Source organism: Carettochelys insculpta, chromosome 1 (genome assembly GCF_033958435.1).
Source record: "Carettochelys insculpta isolate YL-2023 chromosome 1, ASM3395843v1, whole genome shotgun sequence".
Classification (NCBI taxonomy): Eukaryota; Metazoa; Chordata; order Testudines; family Carettochelyidae; genus Carettochelys; species Carettochelys insculpta.
Genome location: NC_134137.1, coordinates 254,333,427 through 254,348,368, shown reverse-complemented (window position 1 = coordinate 254,348,368; position 14,942 = coordinate 254,333,427). Strand labels below are relative to the sequence as shown.

Here is a 14,942-nt window from a genome sequence, read left to right as displayed (position 1 = left end):
TGTAGACTGGGCTCTTTCAAAAAAAACCCACTTCAAAGGAACCCTTCTTCCTATTTTGTTAGAGTCCACCTACTGCTTTTTTTTTAAGAATCTCTTCTGAAAAGTGATTAGGCAAATGAAGCATAAGATATGTAAATCAGTACCTCATTTGCATTTTCAATTTCCCTCTTTTGCATTCCTCTTTCAAAAGAGGAATGCAAGTGTAGACACAGCTATAGAGCCTATTTCAAAACAGAGCCATTGGATGCACCATAGCTATTTCAAAATAGATGCTATTCCTCGTAGCATGAGGTTTACCAATTTCAAAATAAGTCAACCACTATTTTGAAATTATGTTTTCAAAACAGCAGTTGCATTGCGCAGATGCTAGTATAGTTATTCTGAAATAACATGGAGGAGATGACCTATGATCCACCCAGAGTACAAGAGTTTAAGTCAGTAAGTCAAGTCATTTCAAAATAACTTTGCTGTGTAGACCTAGCCTAAGTCTGTGTCCACACTTGGCCAAAATTTTGAAAGGGCCATGCTAATGGTCAAATGGGAGAATACTAATGAAGCACTGAAATGAATATTCAGCACCTCATTAGCATGCTGCCAGCTGGGGCACTTAGAAAGTCCTGCATTTTGATCACTCCTGGCTCGTCTTCGTGGGGACCTTTTCAAAAGGACCCCACAAACATTGAAATCCTTTATTCCTGTCAGCTGTCGATGTTTGCGGGGTCCTTTTGAAAAGGGCCCCGTGTAGACAAGCCGCGCACGATCAAAATACGGCACTTTTGAAGTGCCACGGCCGGCAGCATGCTAATGAGGTGCTGAATATTCATTTCAGTGCCTCATTAGTATTCTCCAATTTGGCCATTAGCATGGCCCTTTTGAAATTTTGGCCAAGCATATACACAGCCTAAGTGTGGCATACCAGCGTGTACTCAGGTTTTCCTAACTCTCCAAACTACTTGATTCTTTTCATTTGCAGTGAGTTCCTTGTATTTTTCTTCTTTCCTCCTCTTCAATCAAGTTACAGGCTTTTTCATTGGGGAAAGACTGTCTTTGCTCCCACTCCTATTATTGCTCTTGCTGCTATTATCACCAACAGCCGTGTTTTTAAGTGATTTGGCCTCAGTTGGGGGTCAACAGGAAGCACTAGAGAGATCTATGCTAAGTGAGGATAAAATACTGAAGTTCTGATAGTAAAGGCATGTTTTAGAGAAGATACCTATAGAATCATTTACGATGCAGATGCATTTGGTGCCCTTTACAAATTAGCACCTCTATGGCTACGTCTACACGTGCCCCAAACTTCGAAATGGCCACGCAAATGGCCATTTCGAAGTTTACTAATGAAGCGCTGAAATGCATATTCAGCGCTTCATTAGCATGCAGGCAGCAGCGGCGCTTCAAAATTGACGCTCCTTGCCGCCGCGCGGTACGTCCAGACGGGGCTCCTTTTCGAAAGGACCCCGCCTACTTCAAAGTCCCCTTATTCCCATGAGCTGATGGGAATAAGGGGACTTCGAAGTAGGCGGCATCCTTTCGAAAAGGAGCCCCATCTGCATGCGCCGTTTAGCGGCAAGGAGCGTCAATTTCGAAGCGCCGTTGCCGCCTGCATGCTAATGAAGCACTGAATATGCATTTCAGCACTTCATTAGTAAACTGTGAAATGGCCATTTGCGTGGCCATTTCGAAGTTTGGGGCACGTGTAGACACGGCCTATAACTTGACATTAGCTGTGTAAGCCACCACAATAACCATTAACAGAACATATCAGGTGGCCCAGCATATACATTGTTTGTGTGACAGAGGCACAGAAAAAAATACAGTCCCACATTCATCACCCCCACAAATAATGGGGGCACAAATTTATGTTCCCTTTTAATAGAGCAAATGCATATGCTCAGAGCATCAGTGTATAGTACAGAAAGCTCATTAGGTGCAACAGCAGATACAGGATTTGTTTTAGGAACACAGAGGAACTTTCCCCAAAGCAATGGTGGCCCAAGAATAATTGAGCAAGGGTATAATTTGCTGAAAGGAGCAAGATTATGCACTATGGCACTGCCTGGCAGTTTATATGCAACAGGTGGTGCATCTAGGTTATGATTCCCCCACAAATGGAACACAGATGTCAATTTCCAAAGGTCATTAGAATCACTGACATAGATGGGAGTCATTAGCTTTACTTAAGCAAATGAGTCACTTAGCAGCTGTTAAAATACCATCAGGAGAGTGGGAAAATACCATCATTCCCATCCTGAAACTGGCATAAAAACTGCTGGTTGGACAAAAGCAGGGAGCCAAGCTCAAACTAGAGGGAATGGAAGCTATAGACAGGGCTTTGTTCTGGCAGAATGCCCATGTGCTGTTCCACCACTATTTTTTTCCGACGACTGCCAGTTTTTAAAGGTGGCTGGGCAGATCTGAGCCACACGTGGCTCTTTAAGGAGCCTACCTCCCCTCCCTGCCTCATAGCCTCTGACCAGCCACACCATGCTGACCAGCCAGGGAGCCACTGCCAGCCCTGGCCTCGCTCAGGTACGTGTGGGGCTGGGGCGAGGAAGAGCTGGTGGGGGCCCAGAGTAGGGGGAAGCAGGAGGCTGGGGCGGCCCAGGAGTGGGTGGACAGCTCAAGCCCTGTGTGGAGGGCAAGGGGGGCTGGCTTGGGCCCAGTGTGGGGGGCAGCTGGGGCCCTGCCGGGGCAGCTGGCTCAGGCCCTGCATGAGGGCCAGATGGGAGGCTCAGGCCTCACCAGGGGCAGATGGCTTGGGCCCTGGGGGGCGCAGAGGGGGCACCGGCTTGAGTCCCACCGGGGCAGTTAAGCCACTGGGGGGAGTCAGCTTGGGCCTTATGTGGGGAGGTGGTTAAGCCACTGGGGCAGGGTGGCTCAGTTCCCACATGGGGTGATTTGGGCAAACTGCAAGGCAGCTCGGGCCCCATGCAGGGGGAGCAGCTGAGGCCCCACGCAGGGGCGTACAGCTCAGGCTTCTCACAGGGGGTCAGCTCGGGCCTTGTATTGGGGAGGGGCCTGGGCTACACGTGGGGCAGTCTGGGTCCCACCAGGGGTGCGGTTGGGCCCCACACAGGGCATCTCAGGCCCTGCTGGGGGGGCGTTTAAGCCACTGGGGGGGAGGCTTGGGCCCCTCGTTGGGTGGTTATGCTACTGGGAGGCAACTCAGGCCCAATGCAGGGCAGATTGGGCCTTGCTGGGGGGTGGTTGGGCAGGGCAGTTTGGGTCCCCTACAGGTGAGTGGCTTGTGCCCTGCACAGGGCAGCTAAGCCACCTGGGCACATGTTGGGTCCTGCACAGGACAGTTTGGGACCCCAAGGGGCAGTTAAGCCACTGGGGGCAACCTGGACCCAGCACAGGGCACTTTGCACCCCCATAGGGGATGATTAAGCCATTGGGGATAGTTAGACCCCCGCATAGGGAGCGGTTAGGGCCTTGCACGGGCAGATTAAGCCTCTGTGGCAGGGTTGGGCCTCGGGGTGTGGGACACAGTTTGGGGCTTGAGTCCCACCACCTTTTTTTCTAGAAACAAAGCACTAGCTATAGATCTTGGTGAGAGGTATGGAGAGTTGGAGGCAGCCACAGTCTCAGGACAACCAGATGTCTGAGAAAGGACTGAACACCTTTAATCCTGTGGTCAACAAACTTGGATATAGACTAGGGTTGCCATATTCGACCTTTCAAAAACAGAGAACACCTCTGAGAGGGAGTGTATTTGTATCAGTATCTACCCACTCACCTTGTATTAATGTACAGGTTGAATCTCTCTAATCTGGAACTCTCTCAGCTGACAAACTCCATAATTCAGCATGGTTTAGTTAGCCTGACGACCACTTCTGATGGGTGTGGCCAACTTTCCCGGGGTCCCATAAAGTTTGTTTCCAGCCACCAGTCCGGGGTTTCAGTTCTGTGCTGTTATTTAGCTGTAATTTACCCCTAACTGTCTTCTAAGAGCCCAGTAAGCAATGGAAGTGTTGGTAATGTGCTAGGAAGTATTGACCTCCTGTTTTCCAGCAAATTCTCTCATCTCTGTCGGATGAGAGAGGTCTCCCCTGTACTATGTATACTACAGCACATTAATATAATGTGAGTTGGTAGATACTGGTACAGATACACTCTCTCTCAGGAGTGTCCTGTTTTTTAAATGGTAACCCTAATATACAGCTTCCTTGTCATCCTTTGAAATCATGACACTTAAACACAGGGCTGGCACCTAACACTTTCAGGATCTTTCTAAGACCGCAGGCAAAGTGCCTAGATTTGAATTTAGGTGAATAATAATAGGCCCACAAGTTTGAAAATACTGTCTGAAGTGCTAATACAAGATATTTATTGTATATTCAGAAACTTGTAAATTTGCCATACATTTGCCATACTTAGGAAACAGAAGTAGAGAAGTAACTAAAACAGCAGGCTAGAAACAGAATATCTGGATCAGCTAAGATAAGGGGGAACATCCAGCAAACTATGAACAATGGACAAAAACTCAGAAAAAAGATGAGGTGAAAAGTACATACAGATGCAGATCCATGGAGAGAGCATGCTGTTTAGGTACTGGGTCCTACAAAACAGCTAAGCTGATACCAAAACGTGATGCAATTCAATGTGCAAATGTACATAAAGGAAAAAGTTTTGCTGTATCTTTGGACGTGTGACATGCGTCTATGCCCTCCCCTTGCACTCGAGTCCAGTCAACCCAGCCTAGATTTGCTGTATGCCAAATAAAGAAACCTGGGAAACAAGGCTAAAGTCCAACTGAGTTCTTGGAAATCCAAGAGGAAGAGGTCTCAGAGGAACACTAATAATATCTATTCAGCATGAAGTTTTCCACAGATGCTCTCTGGTTTTAAACTGATTTGGAGAAGAATTGGGAAGGGAGTTTTAGCATCAATAGCGCAATTATTTCTGAAGCCAATGTTGAGCAAAGTGATAGTGCAATCAGTAATCACAGTATTTTCCAACTATTCATTGAAAAGTGCTTCTGCCACTCTGATTTGTGATAGGAACTTGGAACTTGGTTCAAGCTCAGCTCAGAAGTCAAAGATGTATCTTTTGCTGTCACTGTGAAAATATATTTTGATTTGGTCAAGTTATCAGATGTAAAAATTGGCCCACACATGCTCAGAAGAACTTCTGTAAGCACCTGTTCCTTAATTTTCTGAGCACTGCATCTATACTGCAACCACTCTGTAAATTTCATTGAGCTGCTATAGCCTGCCCTGACAAAACACTCTTTGGCTTAAAAGAATATACACGGGCTTGGGGCACAGTGGGTTCCCATTTCACCTCTTTCACTCACTGGTTGTTATATTTTTGTTCATTTCACAGTGGTTAGCATTGGTCAAAATATTACACCCCTGTGCTATGAGTATCATTAACAAATATCATTTTGCCTTCCTCACTGCAAGCTAATAGAGACTACATGAGATCACGTCCATCAGCACTAGGAACAGAACCTAGGGTCAGTGCTCTGTAGAAACTGGTGTACTAGATCCACATTTTGGCACCTAAATAAGCTTCCAGGTTTTTCCAAAGCACTGACGGCCTAGCGGTTACCATGTATTTCAGGGTTTAGGTGCCTAATGTAAACCATGCATTTTTGAAATTTTGGTCCAGTTCTTTAGTATGGGAAGCCCCAGCGAGTACACTTCACTTGCCACTTTTTCAGAACACTCAGTCTATCTTCTTGGCTATGCCAACTGTTATCATTGTTCTAAGTGCTAGACCACAGTCCCACTGCCTCAAAGCCAGAAACAGAAATCGGGAACACGAATTCCCAATATTCTACTGCTGTCTCACAAATAATGTAGTTGTGTAACCCACTGCCGAAGTGTGTGTCCTATTCTTGTTGACTATTCTTCATACAGGATATCAGTCTACTGCTGCTAATAGTTACTCTCGTAGCTCCTCTTGCAGTGGTCTGTGTTACAGATCTGACAATTGTTGAAAACTGTGCTGACAACAGAGGTGAAAGGGCTTTTTGGTTATACATTTCTAGGTTTCCCATTTTCTTTTTAAAACCCCTAGTAAATTTTATACAAGGACAAAAAAACATTAAAATAATATTTAGTTGCAAAAATCAGTCACTCGGAAGTTACAGAAGACTGTCTCACAAAAACAAGCATGCCCTGGCAACCTTAACTCTGCCCCTTGTCATATGTGTTATAATAATCTTCAGTTACATGACCATATGCTACTTTTTCCACAGGATCCCTGGCTCAGTGCTCACCATATCTAGCAAAAAGATAATGTTATGTACCAACGCTGTTGCCTCTAGATTATCCTGCCTTATGCACTAGAGAAACTGGAAAATGTGCAGTGAATGAGGCAGGGCAGAGGGCTGCATGCAGCAAGAGAGCCTGGTCTTGGGACTAATGCACTGGCTTTGGATACAGGCAGAATGGGCAACATCTTTGATTCCATCAGTCCCTGTGTAGTATTAGATAAAACACACCAGCATTTTCAGATGTGGTCATGAACGGTGTGATTCTCATCTTCTGTGTGAGAAATTTGAGCTGCCTCAGGCCTGATTTTCCACAAGCGCTGAGCACTCAGAAGTCTACTGAATGCCAGTGGGAGTTGTATGTACTTGTCACCTCTGAAGGATCAGGCCCTAAGCATCTCAAGTTGGATAACAGTTACCGAGGCCCTCCATGCTGAATGGTAACAGAGCTGTAGCTGTGTTAGTCTGTATTCTAACAAAACAAACAAGCAGTCATGTAGCACTTTAAAGACTAACAAAATAATTTACCAGGTGATGAGCTGAAGAAGTGGGTCTGTCCCATGAAAGCTCATCACCTCATAAATTAATTTGTTAGTCTTTAATGCGGTACATGACTCCTGGTCTGTTTTGAGGCACCTCCAGTTCAGACACTTACATAAATTGTGGCCTTCGCACCTCTGTGCTATAGCTCCCCATCAGTAAATGGGGGATGATAATCCATTAATATTTATAAGGCATTCATATGCAACATTGATGCTCACAATAGAAAATTCCATGAGGAAATAAAATGATTTGGAAGACTTGAATTACAATAGCTACATAACTGCATAACATGATAAGGATAAAAAGAAATATTAAATTGTTGCTTTGTTCACTGAGAACTGCTCGCCCAGTACCCTGAAGGGACAGAGAAAAGATGTGATTGAAGGCTGTGGATTAGGTTTTCAGAAGTGCTTAAGGGTATGTTTACACTGCATTAGGTCATCCCACCTCTCAGGGTCCCAGAGTCCAGGATGCAGACTGAGCTCAAATATCCACACCACAAGTAAGCAGCCCCTTAATCTGCACCTTATACACCCAAGGCAGGCCAGTTGTGGGTTTTTAATTACTCTGTGTGTATGTGTGTGTGTGTGTTTGCGCGCGTGTGCATGTGTGCTCACAGAGTGCTTTTTTGTGCCAGTACTTGTTGGTACTGAGTACCGGCACCTCAGCAGCTGCAGCCATGAGATTGACTGTGGGGGAAGGAGCCGGTTGAGTACCGGCTTCTCTTTTTTTTGACTCACAAAAAGAGCAGTGTATATGTATATAGTGATTTAGGAGCCTAAGTCCCTCTTCTAAAACTGAAGTTCATAAGCTTAAGGGCTTGGTTTTTAGGTACTTAAAATGCATGTAGACACTTAGGCGATAGCCACACTGCAGCAGAAGATCCACACCTTCACAGTCAATCTTCCAGGGTTTCATTTTGCACATGCATGAAATGATACTCCCAGGGTCAGCGCTGACACCTCTACTGCTCACAAAGGGCAAGGAATAAGGAAGGTCAAAGGAAGGTCAACCTTCTGCCATGTGGACAGACATGGAAGTTGACCACAGATAAATCAATTTTAGCTACGCAATTGGCATAGCTAAAATTGCATATCAGAAGCCAACTTCTATGTCTAGACTAGACATACCTTTAGAAGAATTTTTTAAAGTACCTAAAGAGATTAGACTACTGAATCCCATTTATTCCAATGGGAACTATGTGTTTTACCCATTCAGATACTTTTGAAAATGTCACTAACTACCTCTATGTGTGTTATGCACCTAAATACCTTTGTAAGTTGGGCCACATGTCACTTTTGAAAACAGGTCTTTGTTTCCTAAGCACTTAGGTACTTCTGAAAACTTTACTTGGTAGCATAATGCATACTCACAGAGAGGCAGAAAAAAGTTTGCATGGGCAACCTCTGTTCTGGAATCCCTTAACTCTTATATCACTGACTTCACAACTTTAACAACTTTAATTTATTTTAGTTTTCATGTATGAAATATTCCATATCTAGAGAAAGAGCCTATTAGCCATAAGGAAAAATCTTAAACTCAACTGAAAGTGTGATCCAACTTATTCTCTATGAATATTTAAGCTACTTCTGCTGGTTAGTTTTAATCACATCCTCTTTCTTCTCATTCATCTGGATTTCATCCTTTCATGTCACTTGTTCTAACTTTGGCTTTTATATTTATCTGTTACAAATTTCTATCATTTTCTTTTCCCTTTCCCATTATTTCCAATACTTCTATGTTTGTGTTTCAATTACTTTTGATTTGGTGTTTCATTTTGCTTCCTTTATAATTATTTTCTTACCTTATTTAGCCCTTGAAAACACCCCCAGGAAATGTGACCTCAGCATCTTATTAGAACTGTAAAATTCTGTCTTCAGTTCTGTGTGCAATGTAATATTACAGTAACTTCATGAAGGCATCCTGCACAGGCTAGGTTAATATCTACTGATGTGTTAATGTAATAATGACCCATCTACCTCTTTTTATCTCTGGGGCATTTTCTATCTATGGGGATGGAAATGAATGAAGTCTCTCTGTGCTGCCTGATGTCAGAGCTGAGAAAGGTGTGAAGGGTATATAAGAGCTGTATTGTTCGCCAGCAAGGAGGGGAGAAATAAAGGAAAACTGCAGAGGCAGATGCAAGAGTGGAATTGTTGCATGTACCCTTCCTGCTAATATAGACGAGTGTTGAACTTGCATTAGTTCCTTTAGCACTGCAAGGTAAATTATTTTTCTCCTTCTGCTATTTGCAATATAAAGCACCACACAGATATACACACTTGAAGGAGGGTTTAGCCCGTCTCGTTATTAAGGAACAGCATTATTCTAGGGAAGGCTAAAAAAAAATATTTCAGTACAAGCTGTAGCTGAAAGCACAATCTGAAATTTAGAAAACGTTGGGGAAAGAACATGAGAGCATGAGAGATAGGAAGAGGATTTAGTCTACCAAGTGCCAAAATTTACTAGAGAGCCATATGACTTTATCTGTGTTGTGTCACTAAAGTCTGATCATGTTTTTGTTTTAATTTAATGGCAAAGATTAACTATTGCCTGGTTAGAATGGTACTAGGGTCAGATCTATTGTATATTAAACAGTACTTAGGATCTCTTCTTTTCAGAAACTCAGGAAGAAAAGATGTGCAACCTAAAGCTGCCAGTTATCTTCATTGTGCTCTCTGTTGCTTTAAGCTACCTGGAGGCTACACCTGTGGAAAGGTAAGTAATGGAAAATATTATTTATTTTTAATGAGAAATGAGATGTTTCAGACTGTTGCATTATTCACTTTTGACATTAAACAATATGAGTGAAACAGTGCTAGTCAATTTCACTGTGTGCTTTGTTATTGTTTAAAGACTATTCTCTGTGGCTGATGATCTATCTGATGGGACTTCCAACAGACAAGGATGGGTATTACCAGTCCTGTCAAGGAATGCGCCCTGGGGACTTAATGGGGCATTGCCACAATCCGCTGCAGCAAAGCCAAAAAGGTACTAAGTCTCTTCTGCATTTTTCTATTCGAACCAGATAAAATTCAATTAAGGAATGTAAGTAGTCCCAGTAAAATTCTTTACTTTTAGACTCTTTCAATTCTATTCACATTCTCTGAGAGAGAGCTTAAAATATCATTTTTGGTAGAAATGTAGCCATTCTGTAAAGCAATGTATTTCAGGTTAAAAGTGAAATATAGCTGGAAAGACAGTTTTTCCTGATCTGTTATAGAAAGCTGAAAGCTTTCAAAATCTGTTCTTTCAATTTTAGCTTATATTGTGAAAGGAGGCTTACTTTGAAAGGGATCTGCTATTGAAATGTTAATTGTTCATGCCACAGGAGAGGTGGGGAGAAGAATATGAATTTTCTTTCCACAGAAAACAAAATTCTTTCTAGAGTGAATTTAATTATTTTAAAATATTACTGTCTTCAGCAGGAGAATGCTTGCTCATTTTCAGATATAAATAGAAATTTCAGCATAGCAAGAATAGCATAGCAAGAACCAAGAGAAACAGTTTTGTTCTTCTAGACTTAAACTGGTTTTGAGTACATTTACATTTCAATGGAATCTTGGTGTATAAAAACACCATTTTTAAAAGAATTGGGAGTTTATGCCAAGTGACAAATAGAACTGAATAACATTAGGAAAATCAGCTATATTACCTGGTCTGTCTGATGCCTGGGTCTTTACATGATTTTCCTTCACTGGGCAATAAAGTCAGCTCTTTTTATAAATGCCTCTGATCACAGTATCTCTTCCAGACTAAAGAATAATTATTACAAACTAAAATGATTATCTTCCAATATAATAGGGGTAGTGAATACAGAATGGCAGAGTTTTTATAGATAGTCTCTTTATTTTAAACAGTTAAACCCAAATATTTCTCTATAAGATATTTTCTTCAACTGGGGCTGGGAGGTCTGAGAACCCTGCTTATCCATGGTGCCATCGAACACCCCTCTTCCAACTGAAGAGCCCCCATTGAAACCAATGGCACTCCCCCACTTGAATAAAGGCTGCAGGATCCCTAGTGAGCATGAGTTTTTGAGGCATTTTGTTCACCTATGCAATAATGTTAGGTGTTGATAAGATAGCTAATAACTTGCTGCATTAGTTTCATAAAGTTAACTATTTTAAATCTACGGGTCTAGAGTTTCGGGGCCTGGACCTCAGCCATTAAAGACAATGAGAATTTTGCCTTAATGAAAAGATTAGTAATTTCATGAGACTAAGCAGTTGTTTTGTCCTTCAAGGTAAAGGTACTTAGCAAATTTTCCAAGATATATTGTTTGCTAGCTGTGTGATAGTACTTTTGCATCTTTTCTATTAGGCTTCAAAAGCCTGATTAAGCTCCTCTGGGAGTCAATAGAAAGACTCCCACTGATTTCAAGGAAAATTGGATCAAATTCTAAATCACCAGTTAACTGAAATATGAATCACTTAGAAGCTATTACCCATTTGCTAACCAACAGCTGTTCTAGCTCAGACATTTAGCACACAGTTTTTATTTCACCTGGGCTCTTAGATTCAAATTCACATTGCCGAAACAGTGACTTTTTAAATATCAGAGCCAGTCGATTAATTGAAAAATATATTAATCAGAAAATTATTCAGAGCAACATTGCCAAATATCACATTATTTACAGTGAATTTTTTTACTTATTCAGCTACAAAACTTATTTCATGGCACATCAGCATATAGATTACCTTGAAGCAGCAATGATTTTTTGTGACCATATTTTGTGCTGGCACCTCAGCAGCCCTAGCCATGGGACTGTCTGAGGGGGCAAGGACCCAGTTAAACAGTGGCTCCTCTTTTTATGTATTTATTTATTTATATAAAAAAGCACTGTGAAGAAGTATAGGGAACTCATTCGGGACAGACGGCCCTTACTTCAGGAATCAGTGTCAACAGTAGCAATGGTCTGTTTAAGGGGCTGGCTTAATGGTCTGTGAAGGAAGTTTGAGATCCCTGAGTTCCACAGAACCAAAGATTTGAACTCAGCTCAACTCTTCCCCTTAAAGATGTGAGGCCTCTGTATGGGGCCCTATGAGATGAAGGGAACTAAATCAATGTGATTGTTAAATAAATGTGATAATTGAAATACTAATCACTCTCATGATATCAGTACAGTCTCTAAATAGCTATAAAAAATGATCTTGGAGCTAAATCACTGTTGTCACTTACTGCCGTCACTTACTGCCTTAACAATACTGTTATTACAGTTATTCTAGGTGCCAGAAGCTATTGTGCTGAATATCAGTAAAAATGACATGTGGAGCTTGAGGTTTTTGAATTTAACCTACACCTACCATTAAAACAGATAATAGATACAGTGTGATTTTTTTTTTCAGGCGCAAAGTAGGTGGCAGAAATATTGTAATTTTCACGTATCTGTATTCACACTAAAAGAACTCCTACATTATCTGTTGAAACTGCCTTTTAGAGGTGGTATATTTGATTGCTCATCCTTAGGCTTCACATGGTTTTGTTTGTTTTATGTTACCAGCCACCAATTGGAGAAACGGAAGTGCAATACTGCTACATGTGTGACACAACGTTTGGCCGACTTTTTAGTTCGATCCAGCAACAACATCGGAGCGATTTATTCACCTACCAATGTGGGATCCAATACATATGGGAAGAGGGACAGAGTTGGGCTTTTAAACAGAGAGCCCCTAAATTATCTACAGCTTTAGTGTGGTGAAGTGATTAATGTTGCACTCACCCTTAGGAGTTCCTCCCTGATTTTTATGTATAAATAACCTTTTAGTCATTTATTACCTATACATTCTTAACAGTGCCTTGTTTTCTTTGTGTGTATGTCAGTGTATGTGACTTTCACGTTTATCATTTTACTATGTATGTAGGAAAACATGCATTGGGTGTGGTTTTGAAATCACTGAAACCTTCAGAAATCTGCTCATTAAATTTGTGACAAAAAATAAATCACAAACAAACTCAAATGTAATTGCTAGATTTTTCTTAATTAAAATATTAAAAAGACAATCATGATGTGTTTATCTTTATAGTCACACCACGGTGAGTATAAAAATGAAACCTGTCCTAAACAAACACTCAGGGAGCTAACAAAAAAAAATCAGTTGGTTAATAGAGGTTGTGTCTTATTATAAGTGAAGCAGAACTCTACTCAATACTTTTGGAGATATTGTAGGGGATAGCCCCTTACTGGGCTCTAAACAAGAATTAGTGGGTGAAATTCTATAGCCTATGTTATGCAAATCAGACTAAATAATCATAATAGTCCTGTCTCACCAAAACTCTGTTAGTCTAATAAGGGTGATCTTGTGTACAGGTTTCATTACATATTGCAATATGGTATTTAAAAGTTCAAAACTCATGTCTAAATTTTTGCTCTTTTAACTCTAATCATTATGAGAACTGGTAATGATAAATCTGAGTCCAAGCAAACCCAGCTAAAGGGGTAACGAGAACTTTATACCTTTCTTAACAGTATGTGCTACAAAAACACTGGCATCTTTCTTTGTATGTTTCTTTCTGTGAACTGTATTAATAAAGTGACTGAAAGAAAGTGAGCAAAAGCATAAAAAAGAAATCTGTTCATCTCTTAAAGATTTTTTAAACTGGCATTTGCTAGAGCTAAGCAATTCATTAAAATGAAAGAGCAGATTGAATTCATAGACTTTTCATTGTGTCTTATCCCAGCATAACATCAGTATACGTTTTTGAAATGTACATGTCATTTTAATCTGTTTTGTAGATTTACAGAAAACCTGCCTCCTCCAGTATATTACTATAGCGACTGTCGTGAAAACCCTTTCTCAGAGTTGTGTAGGCTACTCATTCCTCCATTAGTGGAAAAAGTAAATTAAACCTTAACTCTCTGCACTGGTTGATTCACTTTGTTGCATTTTCTTTACAAAGTGTGCCTTAGCTTACAAGCTCCTAGTTTTAACTTGATTTTGATTTACATTTTGACTTCATTTTATGAACTGATTGGAAGTACATTGAAATAAAAACTAAAACCATGTGTGAGCTATTGCTAATCATCATCATTTGTTCAAAAAAATGGTTACCCTAAATGGTATTGCAGAAGATGGTTATTCATAAAGTCTTTGAGAAAGCTGTCCAAATGAATTCTACTTGTTTAATATTCTTGGCAATTTAAAAGCAGATGTACTTTTACTACATTCATGCTCAAATTGTTTTACAGATCCTTTATGTATCCAGTTTAGTTTGTCATACTTGAACTGAAAAAAGCAATCACTCTCCAGAAAGCAACCAACCAGATAGTTTGAGTAGCTGTGAACTGCAACAGATAGGATGTAATGGTGCATTACAGTATTTGTGGGTGGTTGCTTCAAGGTTTATTGTACTGTGTTATAAAGAATGTTGGTGATCTCCATATTAAAAGCTTTATACTTGCTAATTATTAATTCAGCAGCAGACTCTACCTTGTCATCTCATTACCCTATCACAGTAATAAAACTACAAGAAGTCCTGTGGCATCTTATAGACTAACAGATATTTTGGAGCATAAGTTTTCATTAGCAAAGACCCACTGATAAAACTGATCACATTAAAACTCTGCACAGACTACAACACTGCTGTTTCAGTGGTACCATGTACACTTTTTCCTGGCCTGTCCAATTCACTGTTCCAGTGACTTCAATGGTATAACAAAACCATTTCCTTATTTAGGAAGACACCCAAAAAGGGCAAATGTCCTCAAAGTCAACAGTTCAACTTATAGTGGGTCACACTTCAATATATTGTAATACCCAATTCAGCAAAACAACATGCATGTACTATACTCTTACTGGAATCAGTGGGACATAAGCATATGCATTGCTAAGTTAGGGCCTTAATGGCACCACCAATGCTAAGTCATTTTAGGCTCAGGCTTGCAAGATGCTGAATACCCTCCATTCCCATTAACTTCAAGTGCCTGGAGGCAGCCAATGCCTCATAAGATTGGACCCTGCCATAACATACATAGAACAGTCTAACCCATAACTGGCCATGTCTAGCAGCCCAGTCAACGCTCTGTTGATCACTTGGTCATTTGGAGTTTTGCCCAAACAAAGAGTTCTGAAGACAGCCTTTGGTTTAGTTTTTGTAAATAGTTTCTTCTTGGCAAATTGTTGCATGCCTCCAGGTAGGGATGCCAAGAGCCTCTTATTACTAGAGATATCCCTTA

The 14,942-nt window shown here is 41.0% G+C and overlaps 1 protein-coding gene across 1 annotated transcript; it reads left to right on the top strand.

Moving 5' to 3' along the window:
• The first annotated feature begins 2,414 nt into the window (after window positions 1-2,414).
• Window positions 2,415-12,459, top strand: IAPP (islet amyloid polypeptide). Its single transcript, XM_074983725.1, has 3 exons — window positions 2,415-2,529; window positions 9,388-9,484; window positions 12,270-12,459. Exons 2-3 carry the CDS (start codon window positions 9,405-9,407, stop codon window positions 12,457-12,459), a joined length of 270 nt encoding a protein of 89 aa, XP_074839826.1. The 5' UTR covers window positions 2,415-2,529; window positions 9,388-9,404.
• Window positions 12,460-14,942: the final 2,483 nt, after the last annotated feature.